Source organism: Scleropages formosus, chromosome 9 (assembly GCF_900964775.1).
Source record: "Scleropages formosus chromosome 9, fSclFor1.1, whole genome shotgun sequence".
Classification (NCBI taxonomy): Eukaryota; Metazoa; Chordata; class Actinopteri; order Osteoglossiformes; family Osteoglossidae; genus Scleropages; species Scleropages formosus.
In genome coordinates this window covers 14,333,890-14,360,111 of record NC_041814.1, presented here as the reverse complement: position 1 = coordinate 14,360,111, position 26,222 = coordinate 14,333,890, and the positions used below count along the sequence as shown (strand labels likewise).

Genomic DNA, 26,222 nt, shown 5'->3' with positions numbered 1-26,222 from the left:
GCAGTACCGTTTGGAAATCGTAGTAAATTGTTTTAACTTCCTTGGAGGTGGAAGCTGTGGAACTGAAAGTCAGATGATGTGGTCTATTCTTACAGTCTCTCGCATACAAAGGTTTTCATCACTACAATCATAAATCCTTTTACTGGTCGAATTATTCTTCTGCCAGCGGCGCATCATTAAGAATCTTTATGAAACAGAAAGAAGGGAGCAGCGGCGAGATTACATCCACTGCAATCGCAGCTTGTTAGTATTTATGCAAGGATCACCCTGTTCGCAATCCCAGTGGTCGAGGAAAAATCTAGTTTTGGTTTTTTAAGTCATTTTGATCACTCGCGTCATAACTTAAGTTTGTGCACACGGTAACGTTATATTGAAAGAAAGGCTCACCAGTTGCTATTGGCATTCTTGTTCAATAAGAAGCATGGAGGTTAAGCGCATCACATGAATTGTTACCTCTAACCTCCTTTTACTGGTTTCATTCCCCCAAGGGGCACTTCTGTAGAACCCTAAGAAATTAACTAGATATGAATAGTTCCCGTGAAAATATCCATTCACATCTTCTCGCAAGCTTCTTTTCATGAATATAGTACACGTACTGACTTTTGACAGATAATTTTACAGAACGTGACAAATTAAGTCCTCTATCACCACTATTTAAATCAAACATTATTAAGAGCTTTATAGTAAAAGTCAAAAATACCACAGTGACTGTGTACATTTCTGATCCTAATTTTGATCTACATGACCTTGTTTTTCTTTCAAGCCATTTAATTACAATAAAACAACTTTCTATAGCATTGTTGTTTTATACCCCCTTTCTCTCAAAGCTTCTGCTAGGATTCTCCAGACCCAACCCCACCCCTGATATACTGCTCATCCTATAAGTTTTGCTTTGCCTAGACATTGTTTTGCATTGTTCAGCCATAATATGATTTCCATCTAAAATGTCAAGGTGTTTCCCTTCTTTTAAGAACATACCCCATAAGTGACAATTCATCAAAGTTGTATAAGGCTGAGCTGAAGCAGGAAATTGCCAGCATTAATGATGTCAGTCAAGTATAAATGTTGGTATAATTATACTTGTGGGCAATATAATTGTATGATTGTCTTGTCCTATTAGGCAAGAGGTGTTGATTGTTAAGTGCAAAGGAAAACATCCAGGCCCCCTTTGCCTATGGTATTTATGTGTGCGTGATGCTTCGGTGAAGGTCGCAAACACCCACAAAAACACAGCTTTCATGATTCATGGCTGTAGTGTTCACTGTGCATTTCTACCCTCATAAATTGCTCATGACGGCAAGCATTTGTTTTCAGAGACTGCTTTCAGCCTTTAATTTTTTTTTTTTTATTATAATGCAACAAGCAACACATCATCACAGCATACCATTTAAGACCTAGAAAATTTACATTTATTCATTTAGCAGATGCTTTTCTCCAAAGCGACGTACATCTCAGCAAAATAAAGAGTGAAAATACATTTACGACATATTACAGTATACATTTCAGATATGCTTCTGAATTTCTGTCTGAGGTGAAATACAGGAAATGTTTTTTTAACAGAATATAGTTGGCATAGGACAATACTTGGGAACACGAATAGGTCACCTGACCGGATGAAAACGTCAGAAGTAGAAATGGTCCAACTGTGAAAGTGGACACCAGTTTCTGTTTTCGTCAGCGCCCCTCCTTTCACAGACTTCACGGCCAGTATCTGAGAAGAAACGGGATACCTGCAGCTTTTTTTCCGCCCTTCTTTTTCCACACAAAGAGGGGAAAAACAACATTCATGCTAAACGAGGTAGATCTAAACGGAAGAAATTACTTGTTATAAGAACCGTTTTTCCTGGGTGTTGAAAATACACTAATCTGGGCATTTTTTTTGTTGTCGGAGCACAAAGAGCTATGCAAAATGAAAGGATCAAATACCAGTGATACTTATTGTATGCAACACATGAACTGTGGCCTCTGTGAAACTGCGTGACATTTCAGTGTGTTCCCCTCCCGTGACTTTTCCTCTTTCCCCACGGCAGCTCGGTGGTACCGCCCTGCTGGGCGTGGGGATCTGGGTAAGTGTGGACAGGATGTCCTTCCTGAAGGTGCTGGGGCCCTTCTCCTCGCAGGCCACACAGTTTTCCAACGTGAGCTTCTTCTGCATTGCTCTCGGCGCGGTGCTCATCCTCTTGGGCTTTCTGGGCTGCTGCGGGGCCCAGAGGAACAGCAAGTGCTTGATGCTCGCGGTGAGGTCCCAGAAAAAACAGCAACAGCATAAAAATCCGAACCCCCATCACAGCCTATTCACGGACAAGAATGGCAGATTTCATTTCGTCCTGTGCTGCGGTTGAACGATTGCTTTCCTTTGTTTCATACCACAGTTCTTTGTTATACTCCTGCTCATTTTCATTGCCGAAGTCGGGGTTGGAATCATGGCGCTGGCTTATTCTTCATTCGTAAGTTTTTCCACAATACCATCTCCTCTCTTCTCACTCCTTTTCATTCTCCTTCCATTTTATCACCATGTAAATTCCCATCATATTCCAGGCATCATTAAATTACCAAGGTTTATCCCTGGTTCAATACATTCATGGACTTAATGACTCATAGATTGCCTCAGGCTATATGAGACAGTTTTCACTTTGTGCAATTTATTATATTAGAATACTGGAGTTAAAGCATTTTATATGCAAAGCAGGCTATTTACATATATATGTTTTCCCATTTTGTAGAATGTGTAATAATTACAGCGTTTCATATCAGCTATGCAAAGAAGGTAAAGGAAGTCGTGGAAAAAATAAAGAAAATGAAACCCGCTCCAATTAACGAATTCATCGGAGAACCCAGAAAGCCATCTTGGCCGCTGTGAATACACTAAAACTGCAGAGACAAGCTGATGTGATCACACGATGCTCTGACAATAAAGGCTTTAATGTGCAGAATCCATCCAGAAGCTGGCTGTAGAGTATGCGCTATTCAGCCTAGCTCCCTCTGGGTACTACCTGGTCCTGACAGCGCCGTGTAAATGGCGAACGCTGATTGCAGTAACTGTTCTTGGAGGATTCCTCGTACTGTGTATTGTCCTTGGAGGATCCCGTGTAACTAACCCTCATTTTTACCACTCACAAAACAAGTCAGAACGGATCTGACTGATTTACTACTTTATGGTTATTGGTAGCTGAGGCTATAAATGTTTATGGATACATATTGCTATTACTACCGAAAAAAAAAATGTTTTGCATACAGCCACTTAATGTAGGTTGTTTCTTTGCTTACTCCTATTTCTTCTCATAATTTTAAACTATCCATCCAACCACCTTTCCAACAGCAATGACTGCACCGTTACTATAACATATACAAAATCTGACCGTTATTCAATGTACAGGAATCATGCATTAGAGGTCAGATAAATGTTAGATGTAAAAAACAAAAAACAATAAATATAAGTTATGTTAACAATCAGAAGTAAGGAAAGCTAAATTATAATCAAAATCTAAAACTCAAATTTAGTAACAGGGCAAAAATGTTCAAAAACTTACCATATGTCAAATGTGTCTTAATTGCTGTCTCACAATGGAATCTATACCTGATGTATGTAAGTATAATAAAGGTGTAGTGATTCTATAAATAAATATATATAAAATGTGACTCTGAGCTAGTTCAAACGTGGACTAATGTTCTTTGATTTCATTTGGTTTCTGTACACAGTACATTCCCCTTTGAAGTGCTAGAGGTTTGACACCCTTGATACCCCTCTCTTATGTAACACAATAAACATGCTGGACAATTATGCTCTTCTTTAATCCCTCTATGTAGGGAAACACTCAGGGGTGGCAGCTTGTGACAGCGATGAACGAGCACATGCCTAATAACGCCTCCGATGAGTACCTCTCGCCCACTTCTCTTGGGGGACGTTAAACGGTTCGGCGTCCCCATTCCTGCACAAGGCTCCTGCATGCAGCCTTTGCGTATCACAGAGTGATCTGTGCAAATTAATGAAAGTGTACAGTCTACTGTACATACTGAGTGACTAAATCACTGATTATCTGAAGTGGGCCGAACCGAAATAAGAGTCTCAAAAATCATGTTATATGGCACGACTACCGTTGCATGTAAAACACCTCAGTAACGTACCACAGCTGAATAGAACGACAGACATAAACAGGCGTACATAATGGAGACAGGATTTTTATAAAAAATACGGAACTGGTACATATTACACAATGTTTCATATAACATTTTTAGGAACTGCACAATGTTGTCACATATTAATATCCCAAAAGCTTTCTTTGCTTCTGACTGGAGAACAGTGCATTTTAATCCATAGATGTTTGCAAGGGTTTATTGAAGTGTTCAGGAGGGCAGGTGTTGTTTGTCTAGATAACAAATTCATGTGTTCAGTGCATGACGGAGACCCTGGAATCGTTTTCATCTCCGCTTGTGCCAGAACAATGAGCTGTCACATTCAGACCTAAGGCTCACTTGTGCACTTGGACCCCCAGACGGAGAGCATCCTGAGGGCATGGGCAATTCCAGCGCTGAAAGGGCAGTACGGCAGCGACCCAGCCGTTACAGAGATATGGAACATCACCATGACGGAGGTACGGCTGGTGACTACTTTCTCCGTTGCATAGAAGAAATTTCATAATAACAGAAGAAAAGACGTTACAGTGCACACGTCTACAAATTAAGAGAAGAGACAGAGGGCGGGATAAAAAAATAAAAAATAGATGAGCTCTTTACACCAAACAGCAAAGGTAACACAAATTAAACACTGCTGTCATGAACTCAAGATAACGTAAGTGCAAAAAACCAGGGATTTCAGAAGGTAGAAGATTCCGTCAATGAGCTATTAATTTCATTACTTGTCCTTCTATGATTTTTCAGTTGAAATGCTGCGGTTTCACCAACTATACAGACTTCACAGACTCTCTGTACTACACTCAGAATGGTAAAACATACCCTCCAACTTGTTGCACGGATAACACCTTGGACTGCAGCCTGAATGATGCAGCGAACAGCACCGTCAAGGTGAGGGTAGCAAAAACCCACAGGGCTCAGCGATCAGGTCTGCTTGATGACCAACAATATTATGGTCAATAACATTTAGTCTGGTATGTAAGGATTCAGATGAAATCCTTACAAGTGTACAAAAGAAGTGTCTGAGCTGGAATCCTCACTCTAACATGACATTTTTCTGAGCACTACAAGAACATGTTTTAACAGTGTTTCTATAACCTACTTTTCACAGGGGTGTTTTTATCAACTGCTGTCCATCCTGGAGAATAATGCAGGCCTTATTGGGGGAATAGCTGCTGGCATATCTATTCTTGAGGTAACAGTCAATAGAGATTCTATCCACATTTTGTGAAAAACAGTTAATTCACATTTGTCACAGTTTATTATAATATGTTCTCAGGTTTATAATGATATTTAATATGTTGGTTTTTGAAGTCAACAAAAAAATACACAAATCAATATTTAATAGCTCTAAAAGGCAGTAATGCTTATCTTACATTTTCCAAAAAATAAAAAAAAATCAATTATAAAGCTATTTTGGTCATACTGTTTGTAATCACAGTCAGTTTGACTAAGTAAGCAGGTATGTGACTAAAATCTTTCCAAAAAAGTATAACAGTCAGTTATATACAGTATTTATGTTAATTCAGTCTGTTTTTTTCCCTCTTCACTTTAGCTGACGGCTATGTTTGTCTCCATGTACTTATACTGTGACCTGGACAAAAATATCCGCTAAAGGAATTCTCAACAGGACAGTTTCCATCCTCAGGTTATATGCAGAAGCAGATTTCTTCTTCTTTTCCAGATAACTGAAAAAAATACTGGATTATTCCATTTTGAAATAATCTAGAGTAACAGAGTATTTCACAGATTTTTTGCCTTAGAATGCCTCTCAAGGATGCACAGTTAATCATAATTGATCACTGTATCTGAAAGTCTAATTCTTCTGTTGTGGCTGAGCAATTTCAATAGAGAATAACTATAGTATTTTGCTCAGCATTTTTAACAATTTTACTAAATTTTTCAAAGTGCCAAACAGCCGTTTCATCTGGGAATTTTTGGCATTATCTGTATTTTTATTTCTTTGTAGAAGTTGACAAAATCTTTTCTACGTTCAATACTGTATGTTATAAAAAGTACCCTATATGTATTCCATACATGTGCTCAAAAACACACAAAATCAAAATTTATAGATTTTATAATGTACCATATAAAAAATAGATATATGTTATTGGTAAAACCAGAATATGCAGTAAAGTTGGCTATATTTGTAATAAATAATTGATTAAAGTATAGAAAACACATGGGTCAGATTTATTCAAATCGCTGTATTTAATATATTCTAAATCAATACCTCCTGTAGTGTACTGTGACACCAAGGGGGTTATTTCCTGTGCTCTATTTCACAGTGTTGGCTTTTGTTTGTAAACTGTAATCAACAATATAAACCACAAACATTCAGCTGGACAGAGATCTTAGTTTTGGGAGAGGCATTTGTAAGTTTTGTTTTCAGTTTTCTATATCTTAATGTAACCATGCAGTGGTAACCAAGCTTGAAGATATTTGCAGTTTCTTGGGGTTGTTTTACAACCACCATTCCAGGAGCTCTTGTTAAGATGGAGAATCCTGAAATCCAACATCTACAAGACCTTTCTGACAGAAAAAGGCATACTCACTCTAATGACATATCCCAAGATACACTGCAAGACTTAATCCCTCCAGTCCATGGCAGAATGATGCCAATTATTGCAAAGCGGAGGGTCTGAAGGGTCAAAAGTTCCAATGCTTTTTGAAAGAACCATATGGCACCAAGTTCCCAATTATGGATCTGAACTGACTACTCCTTCACTGTAATTTACACTCCATTCAGTGGAAAATCTGGAAAAAATCTCACAAAAGTAACAAAGCCAGGAAAACCTCACAAAGATTGCAGATCAATTAATTCTTCTCGATCACTAGAGCAAAGTTTTAAAAAAAAATTACATTCACGATCGATACTGCCCTCTTCCATTTCTGCTGGTTTCAACTGACAAGCTGGACACATCAGAAGAATCCAGGGAACAAAACAAACGAAACAAAGAAAACTGACTAGTACTGACTTCGTGGTCACTAAAAAATATGGTACAAATTCAGGATGACTGCAATAAGACATTTCATCTGAAGTATCATTGTCATTGGAAGAGACAAAAATTGTGAGCATCTCTAAGAACATACAGCGTTCAGTAAAAGTGACAAGCCTGGAGACTGGTCCCGGAGAGCTCAGACTATATGTATCTCTGGGGGATGTTGTTGTACTCGTCAAAGTGAGAAGTTCAACTGGAACCAACTGAGCAGTCCAGCCAGCCAGCCTTGGTAACGCTTACAGCATACAGGCTATAAGAATGCAAAATAATAAGCTTCCATTGTGCAATTTAATTTTAAAAAGCCATTTTAACATAAGGACTTATTTATTTGGCAACAAATGTTTGATGAAGGGGAATTTCAAATGGATGTATGCATAATTCCACATTTTATGTAATGTAAAGAATGTTTTGCAAATCCTTCTCCTAATATTCAGTGATTGCCATAGGGATTATCATTTCCACCTTTTCTAATGTTGGTTTTTCTTTACAAGTCCTTCATGTCTGGCATCATCCTAAGGGCTGTGTGTGCATGGCATGTCAATTCATTTTTATTTATCTTTAAAACCATATTAAGGCTGGTACAAATTGTGGTGACAAATCCTGTGCTGTTTTCTCCAATCTCAAGTGCATATTCAAATGTAATTATTGCTGTTTTCACTTAGTTAAATTAAATCTTGTCCTCTTTTTAGAAGAGGGTGGATCACTTAAAAGACTAAATTAAAAAATACACAATGAAAATTCTTTGCTAGTTCATTCTCAGATATCATTTTCATTTTCCACGTGATGGGATATTGTATTAATGATGGATGCATGAACTGTTCCATAAAACCCTTTCTTTGTCAAAACAATAGCATGCCATGAGCTTTCAATACAGAATACTGTGTCAGGTTTTAAAACTTATGTATTAAAATTATATTAATATATTAGATATATATTTGTCATAGATTATATATTAATATATATTCTATATGTATGAATTGTATATTTTTCCATTTTTATGAAGTACTTGATAAATAAAGAAACCCAAAAGTAAGTATGGATTTACTTTTAATGTCAGAGCACAATGAGTGTAAACTAGAGCTAATGGAGGTAAGAATAATGATGGTCTTCACTCATTCAGTCTAATGGTGGAGACAATTCAAGCATCACAATCACTGTTCACCTACACAGAACAGGTACAATGAGAATGTAGCCCTATCAAAGGAAGACAAAAACTACTGAGACCTACTAACAAATTCATTGTGCCCGTTTGTGCCTCTATTTCTGTAAATAAATAAAAGGCAACACTTTACAGCCAAAAGCAAATGTCCTATGGTGTCTCTGAACCATAAAACAGTGTAATTACAAGCAGTTGAACAACGAAAATGAGCCGTATTTAGATGCAGACTATTTAATATATCAGGAGAGGGAAGTACAATTTTTTAAAAGCATTACTGTAAACACACACACACATTTTCAGAACCGCTTGTCCCATCCAGGGTCACGGGGAACCGGAGCCTACCCGGTAACACAGGGCGTAAGGCCTGGAGGGGGAGGGGACACACCCAGAACGGGACGCCAGTCCGTCGCAAGGCACCCCAAGCGGGATTCGAACCCCAGACCCACCGGAGAGCAGGACTGTGGTTCAACCCACTGCGCCACCGCACCCCTCTTTACTGTAAACAAAATTACAAAAAAATATTTTTTTCTGCTTTCTTAAATGCATTTACCCTCATCTTCAAGTGCTGAATGGAGGCATCTAGCAGAAGTGGCTACTTTGGTACTGTATCTACTGCAATTTAAAAAGTACTCGACGCAGGCAAGACAAAGCTAATATTGACAAAATATGTTTTTTGTAAGAGAACAAAAAGGAAGTACAGTGATGGAGGAGTAAAGGAGGTTGCAGTTACAGCCTGGGGTTCGAATACTGATCAATAATAGAAAGGCAGAAGTGTACACTCCTGGAAAGGATAATACAACCAGGAAATAATACATTTCAGCACAGTGCTGCAAGAATATTCCTAGGGGTGTTTATTACGAAGTTCAAATAAAAACTCTTCATCAAGTTCATAAAGCGGAGTTATTGCAATGAGCTGCACATAACAAGCAACATGAAAAGTAACAGACAGGGATTCCTCACATCAGAAGACAACAAAAAACAGCTAATATATTAGATGAAACGCTCTCTTTAATAAGCACCATGGGGAGCGATCCGACAATGCTGCAGGTAAATTCGTTTCTTCTTCTTTAACTGGAAGAGCACCATGTCTTAACAGTAACTATTTAACAGTAATGTTTTATTAATACAACATTCATGGTTCATTTCTTACACATGTTGTAAATGTTCAAATGTAGCCAAAATTTTTGCACCACTTCTACTACAAATGCTGGAAAAAGTTAAATTCTAAGTTGATTTTCCATTCGTACTGATATCCAGCTACCCTTTGCTTACTAGGGTTAATTTATTCCATGACATTACCCCATTGGATACATTATCATTGGAAGGGGATCGAATTAACAGTATTATGGAAAAAATAATAGGTTCCTCTATTAAATGTATGTCATCTAAAATTAATTTAAAAATTATGAGAACTTGTTTTACTGAACACTACAGGCAGTCCCCGGGTTACGAACATCCGACTTACGTACAAGCCGTAGTCACGAACCACCCCCTTACTGACCGGAAGTTAATTTTTATGTCACTCCTAAGTAACAATCAAATGAAAATTTCATAATTAAGCCTATTATATTAAAAATTTGAGTTACATACAATGATTTATAAAAACAAAACAGGAGCTACTTTGTGACGCACATCAAAACATTGCACGTCTATAGTGGTTCGTTGGCAGGGCACGTGGGCCCGAGGCAAGACAAAGACTTCCTTCTTTTCAGTCAGACCACGTTGCTGTTAACAGTGTCTTGTACATTACTGTATTTAGCTTTAATTTTTTTGTTTTTACCCTCCTAACCATGGCACCAAAGTGTAAATGTGACGGAAGTAATGGTGATGCATCCAAAAAAAGGAAAACGATCATGACTGAAACTAAAGTGGAACTAATAATGTGATCGGAAAAAGGTGAAATGCCAACAAACATTGGAAAAGTGAACATTAAAGTTTCTTTCAAGTTTTGCACGAGGACGCACACACAAGCACTCTCTCTCTCGCTCTTTTATAAATACTGTAGTAACATTTATTATTATTATTAGTAGTAGTAGATATTATCATTACATTGCATTATTATTATTATTACTGCATTGTTATATTAAAGATGTTTTAGTGTATCTGGAAGTGCTCCTGTAATGTTTTTTATGCATAGAAAGGTACATGATATACGATATAGTGAGACAAACATTGGACAAACTGACGTTAGATACCCACCATACCTAACTGTTTCGACTTCCGTCAAAATCCGACTTAGACTGAGGACACGGAACTCGTTCGTAACCTAGGAACTGCCTGTATTTTCTTGGAGATGCTCACAACTTTTGTCTCTTCCAATGGTAATGATATTTCAAATGAAATATCTTATTGCAGTGATCCTGAATTTGTATAATAATTTTGAGTGACCAAGAAATCAGTACTAGTCACTTTAATTTGCTTGCCCCTGGCTTCTTCTAATGTGTCCAACCTGGCAATCCATGTAAACTAGCCGGTTTTAAAAAGTTTCATAATTTAATATTTTGGTGACTGTCCATTTGGGTGTCAACTCAACTCCAGCTCAAGAACAAGGAAGACGTAATAGTGTACTGGTGCAGTCAGGCTGTTCCAATCCACAGGCACACTGCCAGAGTGCTGTTTTCGGAGAAATTAATGCCATCTCAAAGTTTTATATTCACCCAGCAGCACTGTTTGCTTTCAGGCTTGGCAAAAGACCAAAGTAAGGCTTTAAGTGGCTTTGAATATTACCTGTTTCAGTGTTGCACAAGCTCAGTTGGAGGTAAATGATTAAGGTTATTGCTGGGGAAGTTTGTCATGAATTTGTTTTAATTAATCACTGTCCTTTATAAGAGGTGCACAGTGGCACAGCAAGTTTGGCTTGTGCATGCTCTCTGGTGGGTCTGGGGTTCGAGCCTTGCTTCAGGTGCCTTTTGATGGACTGGTGTCCCGTCTGGGGTGTGCCCCCGCAGCCTTGTGCCCTGTGCTGCCAGATAAGGCTCTGGCTTGCTGCAACCCCAGTCAAGAGAAGCGACTTCAACCAGTGTGTGTGTAGTGTAACATAATGGAACAGCATATTCATGCACAAACCTTTTGAAAATTCTGTGTATAATTTAACATGATATATGTAGGTCAATTTTGTATTTGGTTTTAATCTTTATCACTGCAATACCCCTTTCTGTGAAAATGGTTCAGTCCTTCCTAAAAGAGTGAAGGGATCCCATTTAAATGATTTACTTGCTCTTTTGCAGGAGGGTGCTGTTGATGTACACTTTGTGTTGCTGTAGGCACATGTGAACTGTACTGGGCTTTTGTAAACAGTATATATTTCAAATTTCCTCACTTACTTTGACACTCTGAGTTGTTGCGACTTAATGGTTAAACAAAGACCCCAGACATTCGGGCGTTAAAGAAGAATCCCCAGACCCACCAAGGTCTTAGGTATGACCACGACCCTGCATCAGGACAAGTTGTTTTTGACAATGAATGAATAATATTCTAGCTCAGAAAAATTACTTTAGATAACATTGAAGATAATGCCAGAGAGAAGGCAGACATTCTTTCTCTTCCAGTAGTAAACGTACCATATGCAGGAAATTAACCACATTACCAGTTTGCATTCAGTGCACAGTAATGTAATAAAAACAGTTTTAAATCAAAGATTTACTCAATATTCCATCAGTGAATATGTGAAACCTTAGGAGAAGCATTTAACATGACAAATATTTAATCTACTTGAAAAGACACTGGTAAGTTTAATGTGTGCATAAAAACATTTATGTTTCCGTGTAATATTTTATGAAACGAGCATTACACTTTGTATTCTCTGATACTGCACACACAAACTGCAGCGGAAAATCCTGCGCCTCTCATAGAGTCAATCTCCAAATGTAAAATAACATTCCTCTACAGCAGACAAGCAGTAACACTGCTTTATTTCTAGAAATTGTACAGTAAGGGTAGGGATTTCAAATTACAGCAATAAAGTGAATACAATATAAGATGTGCCAATAACCTGTCGTTCCAGTAGCGTTGTGCAGAGCATAACCTTCATCCTTTATTCATACCATCTTCTGCGCTATACTCGAACGCGTGAGCATTTACTCTGCTGTACCAATACAGCTGCACAATGTTTACCCAGAGACCATCAGCAAGAATGCAGACCAAAATAAAAAAGGAATAGATTTTATTAAGTATGAGGACAGAAAAAAAAATCCCTTATGCAGTATAATTATGAACATATTAAACATGAGATTTGTTAAACCACATACATTGAAATGTTTAGGCACCATCAAATCAACACAAATTTCATGAAGATGCAGAACATACATCAAGCATTTAAAAGCAGTCAAAAGAGCTGCATAGAGAAGTTAGTTATAAGAACAATTTTCAGCATTAACAAGTTTGAGAAATTGCTTCCACTATAATTTGGCATTGCTTTTCTTGCTGAAAATATTATATTCTGGTAGTGTTCTTTTCTATCAATCTTTCTCATGTAAACTTTAACACTGAAAATTCAGTTTTGGAAGTAATGAGAGCAACTAATCACTCTTCATTACCATTCAAACACACAGCAGCTTTTAACATAACTGAACCCAAAAAAAATTCGGGGTCACCCCAGACAGCTACAAAGGTTAAAGGCTACTGTCAAAACTCTGAAAGAGTAGTACCTTCAAAGATTTTGTAAATACAAAATTAAAATTCACACAGGTCACAACATATATTGTGTTTGAAGGAGCAGTCAGTGTTCATGTGTTAGTAAAAACTATTGTCTAACCAAAGTCCCCAACACATTAACTTAAAACCACAGAACTACCAAAGTTTCCTGAAGGCTGAAAATTCAGCAAAATCTGACAGTACCTGCTTAAAAGGGAGAAGGCTACTCACAAAGAAAGAATTAAGATCTTTAGAATGCTATATGCATTACTTTATAGTTCTTGAAAGTGCCGATCAACTAAAACCATTCATCTGTTCATACATGTTAAATAAATAGACATAAGTTAAAATGTATGTACAAAATGGACAATGCAATTCAGTAGTTCGAAAGTGGTTTGATTTGGGTTTATATGAGATCACAAAGTCATGTCTGACATGCGGGCTCACAACAAAAGCTTGTAACAACAGTTCCACAACACCTCTCTTGGTTGGAGTGGTTGTCTCGAATTTCCCTTTGAGTCATACATAAGGTAGAGCTTGAATCATTCAGAAGGTAAGCTGTACGTCAGAGGAGCACGGTAAAGTCTCCTGGCGTGCTGACATAACTACATTGATGATTTCAGTGAAATGCAATGAGCTCAAGCCGAACCCTCTGTTCTTTTCTGTCCTCAGAAAAGAAACACTGTCAGTTCCCCAAACTCATCTCAGCTAATACTGTGCGAGAGGTTTTGTGCGAGCCAAGCCGAGCACCTTCTTGCCAAACCGCTTACTTACAGCTCAAGATAAAACTAAAGTACAGGGCAATGGAGCTGTCAGACCCTCCTCTCTGCCCATGGCCTTTAGTCCTGCTGTAAATTCACCCCTCAGAACCCAGCAGGCCTCAGGTTAGTGGTTGAAAGGCGGTGGCAAGTAGTTAAGGTCCAGTGTGGCCCCCGAGCCCAATGTTACGTCTGCTCCACGGGCACTCCCTCCTCCTTGGGCTGGGGCTCCAAGTGGATGGGGGTTACATGGGCAGGTTTCTTCACTCTGAACACAAAATGAGGTAATTGTAGCTTAAGAGATCATTAAGGTAAATTTGACACAGAGAATGTTCACATATACAGAATATCTACAATTGTATAGGAATTACCTAATTTTGCAAAATCAGTTCAAGCCAATTCCAACAAAACTGAATTCAGTTTTACTTCTATACAAGTTTTTATTGCAACATACTTGAAACATGCAAGGAAAACCACACACACACACACACACAGTCCATACACTGAAAACATGTTGTACTGTAATAGTGCAACACTGCAATATAATCTCACTGATCCTTTTGACCTTTTCTAAATAACCAAATTCCCATGCATCTCCCCTCCTCCTCTTTCTCCACTGGCTGCCTGTAGTTGCCTGTATCAAGTTCGAGAATCTGGTTACAGCCTACAAGACTATCAAAGGAACTGCATTCCCAATAGCCACAGGATCTGATTGTCCTGTAAACCTCACCAAGATCACTGCACTCCTTTGTCTCTGGCTGCCTGGTGTTTCCACTAGCAAGGGGTGCAAAGCAAAGTTTGCAGATTCTCAATTTTTCCTCCAATGCAGTGAGATGAGCTCCCTCTCTCCCTCAGAAGTCCTGAATTCCTTGCAGCATTCAAGAAGGGTTTCAGAAACCATCTCTTTTGTACCAGTTTCTCTCTTGACCTCCTGACAGTTACATAAATTTGCATCTGCCATGGTAGTCTTTGTATCATCTGACTCGATTCAACAGGCATCAAAACAATCGTCACACAAACTGTACTATGATCATGTTTATCTAAAGCTCTTGTTTGTTGGAAAATGCATTTTTATTTACTGAGTTGTACATTGCTTCACGGAAAAGTGTCTGAAAAATTGTTTTTGATTCAACAAGTTACACACAAAGCCGGTTTTAGAAACACTTATGAATAGAAAATTTTTCATTTACTTATTTGCTTCACATGGCACTAACTGACCAGTTTCACATATCTTGTCAAACGAACAGAGACAACACAAAATCAGCCACAACATCAAATTAACTTACGAGTAAGGAGAGACAGGGACTGCCACAACCAGGATGTGGTTCTTCTTCCTGAAGAGACGCCACAGTCCCTTGTGGTTTCCTCGGACATCCAGGTCCCACACGTGTAGGCACTGCAGAGCATCACGATGACAACTGACACAAATACACACCATGTTCGCAGGCATCCGTTCACTTCCACTCATCAATTTCAGCAACTACAACACATTTCTGCAGAGACACAAATCAAGAGAAGCTGTCTGGGTCGCACTCCACTGACTCTAAACCCACCATGTTGGCCATGACAGTCCGGGCACATACTTTCTTCCTAGTGACAACTCAACCGCAGTACATAGGAGTTTTCCTGTGGGACTTATGCTCCAGTTTTCTGACAGGGATGACAGAACAGCAGGAAAAAGGAGTAGCTACAGGGAATCCACCACTGGAGAGGTGGCTCTTGGGAAGAACGCTGCTGTCAGGTTTTTTGTCTATGCATGTCGAAGATTCACTGGCACACCAATCTCAGTGACAACTTCTTTATATTTTTAGCAGGGTTAACTGTTGTTAACACAGAAATTAACAGATGCTGCACCTTCACAATCAAAGCGATCAAAATCTACACTGAACTCCACAGCATTACTTGCACTGTACTTGTTCATAAACCACTTCACAAAAGCTGTAAATGTTTTAGTATTAAAAAAAATTGGACGGGACAGCAAGAAGAACCTGGACTAACTATCAGTTTGCCAGCCGAAGCCTCGTTCAGTGCTACTGCTGCATGACCTCTGAGTAAGGAACTTACCATGAACTGTTCCAGTAAAAACACCTTGCTGTATAGATAGTTTATATCGAGTAATTAATCTGACAAAAAATTTAATAATTAAAATTATTAATCAGTCTGCATGAAATTTGCACAGCAGCTGCGGAAGTGACCAGATTTTTCTAAACACTGGATTTCTCATTCATTTTTGTGTGTACTAATTATGATTGTTTTCCCCATTGAACTGTTTTTAGCAGTGTACAAGATAATTTGAAAGCCACACACTAACTGTATTACACTGGGACTTAATTGTTCCTTTTCAAAACCTGCTACTGGATGAAATAACGCAAGATCAAAGGTATTATTATAACAACTCCTTTCCCACCCGTTGTGAAAACAAAATGACTGTGTAAGGGGCAAAAATCCTACTGTAATGAATTACGGTCCCAGTGTATTAAATAGGGTATATACTCTCATAATGCTGTTGTAGCAGTTTTCCATTATACATTATTACATGAGGGCTAAGTGTTGTCAGAATTTTGTGACCTAAAACAGTTCCACAAAGGTGCAAAGGCGGGAAAAAGTCTGAAGTCTGGATCCCTGCACAAAGGCACAGTAACGAGAGAGCAGAAGTGTCCAGGGTTCTACCTTTGCCAGTTCAGTCCACGTTGTGGCATCAGTCTCCTGCTCCATCTTGATGTACATAATGTACGTCTTGCCCTCTGTGTCTGGGATGAAAGAGTCCAGGCACGGATTCTTGCTGTGGTCGAGGAGCTCTGCCCCCCTGCAGATGGAGACCAATCCACAAAATAAAAGTTTTGCTGACAGAGGACAATTTCATCTGTATCAGAAGCATGAAGTATGAACCAGGAAAGACTGGGAATTGCATGCAGCATTTTATAAGTGGTATGAGGTAGCAGTGGCTTAATAACTTAAGTGTGGTATCAGTGTCAAACTCACCCCAGTAAGTTCTGTATCTCTAATTCATAGGTATCCTTTTTCAACCTAGAGAACACAGTTACATTAATTCAGTGCTGCAAAACTACATTAATAGTTTGTCATTTTAAGCTCAAAATATTTAAGTTGCACACCTGTATTGCACAAGTAGCCAGTCATATAGCACATACCTCTCCACATTCTTGAGCTGAACGTTAGGCACTGTGTTGAACTTATGCTTTTTGAAATAGACTTCCTAAAAGTAACACAAAATGACAGCTTAGATTAAAAAAAAAAAATAATAATAATGTTCCAGAAAGCTTAATGCAATCTATATGCAATTCCAACAGTCATCTCGTTATGAAACAGTGGTTGAAAAACAAAAATTCTTTGTAAAAATTCAGGCCTGGTAAAACAGCTGACACCTTTACACTTATTCATTTAGCAGATGCTTTTCTCCAAACTCAAAGTAAACAAAAATGCTTTGCTTATAAACTGATAATAAACACTGCGTTATAATAGTTAAACATACTTAACAACAACAGATTGTGTTAGAGAATGTATTACTGCATTTCACAAGCATACACTTTGTGCCAGCTTTCATTACAATTATTAGCACTCTTCTGACAAGTGCAAAAATGTCACGTAAACAATAAGACAACTGAGCGGGAATGTCTGCAATAGCATCATAATCACTGAGCCAAGTAATTACCTATGGCTTAGCTACACAAGTGAAAGAGCAGAGTGAGCACTAAAAAAAAAAAAAAAAAAATTTTTTTAATTTCTATGTGCACAATTAATTAACATAACCAAAACCAATAAAGTTCTGGATAAAACTGGAAAAAGCCAACAAAGTAAACCCATCTACATCACAACAGAAGCTTAGAGGAAAGTAAGGGTCAATAAATGCCTTTGAACATCTCGCAGTCCTTTAAAAACACTGTTCAGCATAACAGATGAGCACAGCATGGTAAAAAGGTGGTGCAATGTGGAATGTGTTCTGGCCATTTCATCTCGATATCGTGACGAGATGCTTACATGGAAGTAGCCGTTCATATTGAGGCCGATGATGCCAAAGTGGTACGTGCGGGAGACATCTGGGATGATGCACTCACGGCCCTTCCTCTGTTCAGGCATACGCATCCACATGTCCCAGTCCCACAGCTAAAAGAGAAGACAGAAACAAGGGAACACTGCAGATCAGGGCCTTCTTCACATGGCTCTCAAACAAATCCCTTAAGAGAGTAATCAAGGCTCTTATAGTCAATAATATAGAAGTTCATCAAAACAAAGCACAATATCCACACAGGACTCTAGTTTAGTTGAAGAAAGCCTAGATAAGCAGAACCATAACACTACTGCAGAGGGTGGAAAGCACTGGAAAATTCCTCTGGGGTGAAGCCTGAGTCTACTTAATTAATGTATAGCATTCTTATCTGCACTGAAAACAGTGCCGGAGGACATCTGCGTTAACCTCCTGTCTGGTGCTAAACAACTCCTTGCCTCCATGCTGCGTACCTCTCTGGATTCGAATATCACCTTATCTTTAGTGTCTTTGTGCCCTTCGAGGGATTTACGACTGACCCATGCAGACAGGCCATGCTCCTCTTTTTTTCACACCTCGTTGAACCATTTGTTTCTGTCCTAAACCTAATCAGTTTATGCTGCGGACATGCGGCCGGTCTTTCTTTACATCGGAAGGCACAGGGAAGCACATTGTGACTTCCCATCACTAGCGGTACACTGTGTAGCATATTGGCTCAAACTTGATTATCCAATTAAATATTTCATTTTATCTGTTTTGAGACTTCTTGCTTTCTTCTACAAGAACAACCATTGCCTTTTTTTGCTGTAAAAGGTATTTCTGATTTTAGAAACTGGTGAAGCCAATATAAATGTAACTTATACTTCTAGTTCAGTTTAATTCCATGTATTTATATAGAACGCTCTTCTCACCAGGCTGACACAGAGCGCTGAACACTTTGGAAAAGGCGTGGTACAAAAGAGGCGGGAACAGTACAATGCAAATATCCATTTTCTAAGGCAACAGACATAAATGACTACCAGGACAAGCCAGCTGGTAACTATGGAGAGGGAAGAAAAAAACTCCCAGCTGTGAAGAAGTGGAATAAAATAAGGGTCTGAGAGTCCAAGTACCAGTGGCTGCCCACCCCTCCTGGGCATTCTATTGTGGTGACATGTGTGAATATGTCTTGTGTAAAGAACACCATTTCTGTCAAGGTAGAGTTATAGTCTAAATTACTCTCCATTGCAGGGCTTCACAGTCCTGAAACATATTTTTTACCCTGCTGTACTCTTAAACTAGTTGAGCTGTTGACTTTCAAATGCGGTTTTGTAGTAACTGAAAAAAGTAATGCCTTTGTGTTTTTTAATACTAATGAAGTGTTGACGTTAAAATTAAGTGTTGAATTAAATATTTATCCATTGGCACTGACTTAATTGTTTCCTGTCTCTGAACAATTAAAAGGCTGAAAGGATGATTAATATTAATTAAGTTGAATACTAATTTTGCCATTCTACTTAAGCGATACAACTGAAGCAAATAAAGTTGCCAAAAACCAATCTGATAGAAGTTGATTTTAAAGTCTAATTTGGGACAAAGGTTCAAAAGGACCTGTCACTATAACCCTTCATCAACCATAAAAAAAACAAACCTAGTATTTAAGGAAAACTCAATCAATAATTTCAAAATTTGTAACAAAAACCAAGACGGGTCTCAAACCTGGAAATGGCATCCTATGATTTTGTGATACTATGTGAAGTTCTACATAAGAGTGTAACCTGTGCAGGATTGAGTAATATGGATGTCAAAAGGTGCAGCGTTGCATTGTAACATTTGAAACAGGGATAATCTATAGTTGTCCATCCATAATCTCCATAGTTAGACCAGTTTCCAGTTTAATGGAGGACCAAAGGAAAAGTATCTAAACTACAGCAGCTATTCAGCTTGACAGTGAACATGAAGATCAGCAGCGGGAGTTCCACCTTCTCAGGTGTTGGCCACTTGGGCTCCAGCTCATCTTTGTACAGACTCTTCTTCAGGACCCAGCCGAGGCCTGGCATGCTCTCAACACGGTACAGCAGGGACGGGTCCTCTGCTGTGTGCTCATACCCCTGTGGGAGATGCGCTCTACTTGAGTCTGGATACCACTGCAATCCCCCAGACAATTAAAAAACTGCATGTTCACAGTCTTTTGTGTGACAAAGTCTGGTTCAACCTCAATGTAGATTTTCTAAATACAAAATCATGCATATTTTAAAACATGATGCCATTAAATCTATATAATCCATACAGACATTAAGATGTCGCAGAGGAAATCAAGTATGACACTTTTTAGCATGGAGTAAGGTCAGCTGCCTCGGTGAACGTATTTCACTGGCACATTTTGGGCAGAGGAATCACCTGATCATTCCAGGCTGAGATGCAATAAAGGCTTTCGTCCTCATTTAGCAGATGAATGGTCTGACTCAGAAAGCTGTAAGTATAATAGCAAGGTTAAAACAAGAACAGGTCAGCTTCAGTATGCAGTACAAGTTCAAAACATGACCCATGAGGTACTAGTGTACCCACCATTTCAGCATGAGTACTTTTTAAAACAACCTACTGTAACTTATCTGTGCAGCTCTGTATAGAAAACTGGTGCCACCTACTGGACACTTAATATACCAAAAACATGTAGATAATTCAATTCGAAATGTTATTCTTCTCTAGTGTAGCTGACCTTTTATTCAGCCTTAACATAAACTGAAAATGAATGCATTACACATCTGAAACCATGCTCAAACAAATGAGTTATAAGAAGGATTTCTCCAAAATAAGCATATATAGGAAACATTTTATTAGCACATCTTTAAAATAACAGAAATATGACAGATAGGGAGTTCTTACATTCCAGTAATCTCAAGTAATCTGGTTAATCATGATTTGTACTATGGCATGCAGTCAAAATTCATTTCTAGGTTGATCAATTAAGTGTTCAGGTGGATCAAAAACCATAATACTCAGTAGAACAAGGACCTGTTCTGCTTGTCTTTGAAGCACAGCAAGGAATTAAATATGACGGAATAGCTTTTAAGATGGAAATGTACAATGATTTTCAATTACTAAAATGAAAGTACTTACTTTCTGCTTGGATAATTCAAATTACAGAGGATACTTGGACAAGTTGTGTAAAGTGAGATGTCATACCTGAAGAAATCAACTGAAATGTCCAGGTCCTCTTCCAAGACAACGGCAAAGTTGGCATCCTACAAAGAAATCAGTGCACTTTAAAATTACTCTGGGTAAAACACTGACATTACATTACTAATCTACCAAAGTAACTAAAATGACTACTTACCGGATGAAGATTGAATGTTGCAGTCAAACTGGCTTTGTAATGCTGTGTAATCAAAAAGAATTTAAATTTGGATTTAATCCTAACAGAAACAACATGAGACGTTATGGTACATACACAAAAGGTGTCAGTCTCCAAAAGAATACCAGAAGAGGTGAACACAGTTTTTACACAATTGTCACAAAGAAGGTGATAAGAATAAACAGAATAATTTGATTGATTCATCTCATCTAACCAGTAATTTAACAACACTACTCCTTCGCATGATGATGGTCCTTCCTTGTCACAAAGAGTACAAGTGTTTCCCCACAGAAATTTCCAGAATGTCTCACCTGAGAAACTCTGGCATTTTTAATGCTTATGGGGGTGTGCTGCACCCCCTTAAGACCAAAAAGTTCCACCACATCCATTGGCTCCTGGGTCACATGGGACAGATCAGTGTGATTAACTGTGGTACGCAAAACAACTGAACACAGATGATTTCAATGATGAACGGTAGTAAATACCTCATAATATCCATCAATGAAGACTGTGATCATCTGTGGGTTGACACCATGAGCAGAGAGCAAAGATCGCAACATCCTGACGAAGAAACATCACGTACACTAGATAAGAACTTTAGTTCAAATCGACAAATTAGTGAACTACTATAAGTATATATAGGACTAATGCACAGGTATAGAAGATATATTAATAATTCAGATAAGATTAATTACCAGCACATGTTGCATCTATTAATTCAAACACAAAACAGACAAACTAAATTTAAAATTCTAAATGATTTATACTTGTCAACTTCTTTTTTTTAAGTATAGAGAAAATATTGATTTCTGAAACTAGAAGATATGATAGTCACCACCATATTTGGTGGCTACACAGAAAATATTAAACATTAAATTGAAAACGAGTGCAACACATGGCATTAACAACAGGCTCACCTATAGAGATAGTTTGGTCTGTTCCCTGCAATTACTGCAACAGGAACATTGTAGACATTATTTCCTGGCAACTGCAGTATAAGAAAAAAAAAATATATATCTTTAGTCACTCAAGTATTCACATTTTGGTGCTAGAACTGTAGCATTATGCTGTACATCAACCTCTAAACCATGCACAATACAGTTCCATCTCATTAAATTAAATGTACGCTCAGGCACGTATGCCACTGGAGCATCAGGCATATAAGGACAACACTACTCATTCCCAAACAGGAATATTCCACAACCCCAGGCAGCCCACAAGGCAGGTCAGCTTACTGGGTCAGGGTTGAACTCGATGGGGGCTGGATCTTTACAGCTGCAAATGCTGCCATACCCCTCTACTTTACTGCAGAACACCTTCCGCCGCCGGTTCAGCTCTGTGTCGGCCCAGTGGCACTCTGCCTCTGCCAGAAACGAAGCACCAAACACATCAGGTAGCGTCATTCATCATAATCACAACGTAAATAAGACGTCCACATCAGACATTAAGATATGCTGTATCTTTTGTCTTGAACCATTACCTTCTGATGGTGTGAGCTGCACCTCAGTTTTCAACAGCACAGGTTCACCCCAAGTTGACAAGGCTGGGGATTTCGAGTGTTTCTCTCCATACACTTGACCTGTAAGATCACCCAGTGACGAGAAGTGAACAACAAGGGGCAAAGTGAAGGATTGAGTATCAGGTGATCCAGGTATTATTTGAGCTGCGTACCTCCCTTTTTCACCACCAAGGTCCACATGTCCCTCCAACTCAGCGTCAGCGACACCCGACTGCCCAGCCCCTTCAGCAGGTTCTTAGCAGCATCTTTTAAGTGGAATGTCCCCTCATCCTACAGCGGAAAACAAATGCTAAACCATTAACATTTGGCACATTACATTTATTTAGCAGATGCTTTTTTCCAAAGCGACTTCCAATGAACTCTATGTAGCTTTATTAGTCCACACACTTTATTCACCGCGGTGACTTACACTGCTAGACACACTACTTACACTGGATCACTCATTCATACATCAGTGGAACACACTCTCTCTGTCACTCACACACTATGGGAGAACCTGAACAGCATGTCTTTGGAATGTGGGAGGAAACCAGAGCACCCGGAAGAAACCCATGCAGACACAGGGAGAACACGTAAACTCCACACAGACTGAGCGGGGATTGAACCAACATCCTCTTGCACCACCCAGGCGCTATGAGACAGCAGCACTACTTGCTGTACCACTGTGCTGCCCCTACATTTCAAACAGAGCAGCCTATCACCCCCCCCCCCTTTTTTTTTATACTTTATGACATAAATACACACATAGATAGCTTTAGTATGTGGCACACATTAAAAATACTATAGGGACCCTTTACTTACCTTGATAGTGAAAATAAGCACCCTCCCACGTGTTACCATGTTAAGGAATAGGATCATGGCCTCATCCTCATGAGGAGAATAAGTATCAAAAACACGCTTGGCCATCACGTGCCCCTGGAAGTAAAACATATCACTATAGATGTGCACAAATTTATGCACACACACGCACAAAGGCAAAATAAAACTTCTGCAGCACACAAGCAGCACAAAGCACCATAACGACTGACATTTATGAGCTCAGCTAAACTGTCGCCCATAAAATGGTATTTCCTCTGGAAAAAAAATGTTTAAACATATAGGAAGAATGTGAGCAGTAAACTTAATTTGCATGTATCTTTTCTTGCCAAGAGCAAAGGCTACAGTATAAGCCAGCAAGCTACCACTACTGTTTTTCTGTTCAAATAGCAGGCACTGTCTTAGCTCTACATCACCACCATGCTTACACACTGTTAAGCGAAACTCCTCAAGAACTGTTAGTTGACGAATGTAATTCAAGACACTGAATTTCTGAGCATTACCGTGGTCCACTGTCACTCACCGTGGCCTGATTAAGAACAATGACATGAACACCCCTCCCCTGCTCCCGCATCTCATCCTCCAGGACCTTTGACAAAAGAGAAAACATCACATTAAAACAACCAGCTCCAATTTCAATACTGCCCACACCATAAAGAAATAATGGGGGGGGGGGGGGGGGGGAATGTGTAATATTTCTGATCTCAGTTTTCCTGGGCGTAAATAGCAAGTCTGCTTTCAGTAATTCAAGTTAAGAATTATTCTTGGGGAACAGCTGTGGTGGCTAAAGGAAAAGAAGAACCATCTGAGGGGGTGAGGAACTCACAGTGGTTCCATCAACCGCCACGTAGACCTTAGAACGGCTGGAGTACACCTCAATATCCAGCACTTTCCTCCCGCTTTGTGGTCTACGGGGGGTCTCCATGTTGGGCAGGGCTTCATCTGCAGAACGAACAATTAACCATGTAGATATATCAGTTGGAATCAATTTTGGCATTGATCGGCATGCATTTCAGTACAGATGAGAAATGTTTGGTTGGTTGGGTATTACATAAAAACAAATAAATTCCACAAAAAATGCTCAACTCATCCAACAGTTCTGAACAGTGTCATTCCTTTGTTAGGGACAGCTGGTAGCTTAGCGGTTACACAGCTACTGCCTTTGGACCCATAGGTCACAGGTTCAATTACCACCTCCAGCTGTAGTACCTTTGAGCAAGGTACTTTACCCAAAATTGCTCCAGTAAAAGTTACCCAGCTGTATAAATGGATATACAATTGGGCGGCACAGCGAGTAGTGATACTGTCTCACAGCGCCTGGGTGGTCTGAGAGAATGTGGGTTCGATCCCCACTCAGTCTGTGTGGCGTTTACATGTTTTCCCCATGTGTGCGTGGGTTTGCTCTGATTTCCTCCCCCAATTCAAAGACATGCTGTTCAGGTTCCCCCATAGTGTGAGAGTGACAGAGAGAGAGTGTTTCACTGATGTATGGATAAGTGACCCATTGTTAAGTAGTCTATCTAGCAGTGCAAGTCACCATGGTGAATAAGGTGTGTGGGCTGGTAACACTACATAGTATCCATTGTAAGTCACTTTGAAGAAAAGCATCAGCTAAAGGTAAAGTAAATGTTATGATGACAGACAGCAACGTGCAATGAGACCACCCTGGTTCTCACTGGACTGAGCTGCAATCTCACCATAATCCTGGCCTGCCTCCTCATCGTCCGCTACTCTCCTCGTGTCCAGGATTAGCTTGATGTTCACTACCACCGTCACCAGCAAGAACAGCACGGCTCCAGCCTGGGGAGAAGAAGGGAAAGTGACGGGTCAGGATAACCCACCACAGTTACAATACTCCAACGGAGGGACTGACATCTTCAGGTGTTGTTTTTTTTTAATTTTTTTGGATTGTGTAGCAAATTCCCTGCAGGAAGTGCTGCGTGTCCCCCAGTCCACCCTGCCAAGGTGTAGGTGGACCAGCCCTTCTCTCGCGAAGGCCTGCAGCTGCACAGGCGCTCATTGCCTGCTGCTCTCCTCACCTGGCAGAGGCGTCGCAGCGCCCTCTTGCTCGTCAGCTTGTACTTCCAGGTGAGGTAGAGGCTCCGCTGCTGTCGCGGGATGAACGGCTTGGCTCGCGGATTCGGCGTCCACGTGTCCATGGCGGCGGCGCGAGCAGGACCCGCGCGGCGTGTCCACGGTGCGCGTGCGGCTCCTCCAAGTTACGTAGCCATCTGTCAGTGCAGCACGTGCACGAAGAGCAGGCAACCTGTTACATCACCACATCTGAGGTGCAGGACGATCATCATCATCATCATCATGCCATGGATCAGCGACATAACTTATGTTATCATGTCATAAGCAAAACATTCAAATGAACTGGCTAAGTCAAGCAGTTTGGTCTGTACAACACAGACTTATCGGATCAACAACCGCATGTTCTCAGTTTATTCAACACACCAGCAGCCCGTGGGTTCAGCGCTCGTGTGTGAACCTGCTTCTCCTCGCGAACATTGAATCATTGTGAGCATTTTGCGCAAGTTTGGAGGATACTCTCTCCCAATTTGAATATTTATCGTCAGTATCATTTAAAAGTCGAGAAAGAGATGTGTCTAATTCTTACTTTCTCTGCCGTTAATAATTTCGTCGGCGATGTTTACTTCATACAGGTACGGATTTAAACATGATTGCTAACCGACCCCAACGCCGCTACATGCCGCACTACTGTAGAAGGACTACTAAGAACAACTTCCGGTGAACAGTCTCAGGGTCCCAGAAATCAATCAGGATTCCCTACTTCACTTCCGGTTTAACGAATGCCGGATTTGGGGAATAGCTTCCGTTAGTTTATCGCCACTCCCGGATGTTATT

The 26,222-nt window shown here is 39.6% G+C and overlaps 3 protein-coding genes across 3 annotated transcripts in view; 1 reads left to right on the top strand and 2 right to left on the bottom strand.

Annotated features, from left to right (window-relative positions):
• LOC108935463 (uncharacterized) overlaps positions 1 to 26,222 on the bottom strand; it is a 211,051-nt gene that overhangs the window by 172,080 nt on the left and 12,749 nt on the right. The gene's annotated exons all lie outside the window — the stretch shown is intronic.
• LOC108935428 (tetraspanin-1-like) lies at positions 1,450 to 6,065 on the top strand. Its single transcript, XM_018754010.2, has 7 exons — positions 1,450 to 1,798; positions 2,031 to 2,237; positions 2,373 to 2,447; positions 4,494 to 4,592; positions 4,879 to 5,022; positions 5,243 to 5,326; positions 5,687 to 6,065. The coding sequence occupies exons 1-7, from the start codon at positions 1,787 to 1,789 to the stop codon at positions 5,744 to 5,746; spliced, it is 681 nt and encodes a 226-aa protein (XP_018609526.2). The 5' UTR covers positions 1,450 to 1,786; the 3' UTR covers positions 5,747 to 6,065.
• On the bottom strand, positions 12,885 to 26,089 carry LOC108935322 (protein O-linked-mannose beta-1,2-N-acetylglucosaminyltransferase 1-like). The gene is made up of 22 exons (XM_018753832.2): positions 25,975 to 26,089; positions 25,394 to 25,637; positions 25,052 to 25,154; positions 24,181 to 24,296; positions 23,878 to 23,943; positions 23,340 to 23,453; positions 22,691 to 22,808; positions 22,500 to 22,598; positions 22,255 to 22,382; positions 21,937 to 22,007; positions 21,505 to 21,580; positions 21,331 to 21,414; positions 21,002 to 21,043; positions 20,851 to 20,909; positions 20,065 to 20,137; positions 19,647 to 19,775; positions 17,679 to 17,804; positions 16,832 to 16,896; positions 16,665 to 16,709; positions 16,353 to 16,488; positions 14,969 to 15,078; positions 12,885 to 13,950 (listed from the first exon to the last, which is right to left on the bottom strand). Exons 2-22 carry the CDS (start codon positions 25,511 to 25,513, stop codon positions 13,869 to 13,871), a joined length of 1,962 nt encoding a protein of 653 aa, XP_018609348.1. The 5' UTR covers positions 25,514 to 25,637; positions 25,975 to 26,089; the 3' UTR covers positions 12,885 to 13,868.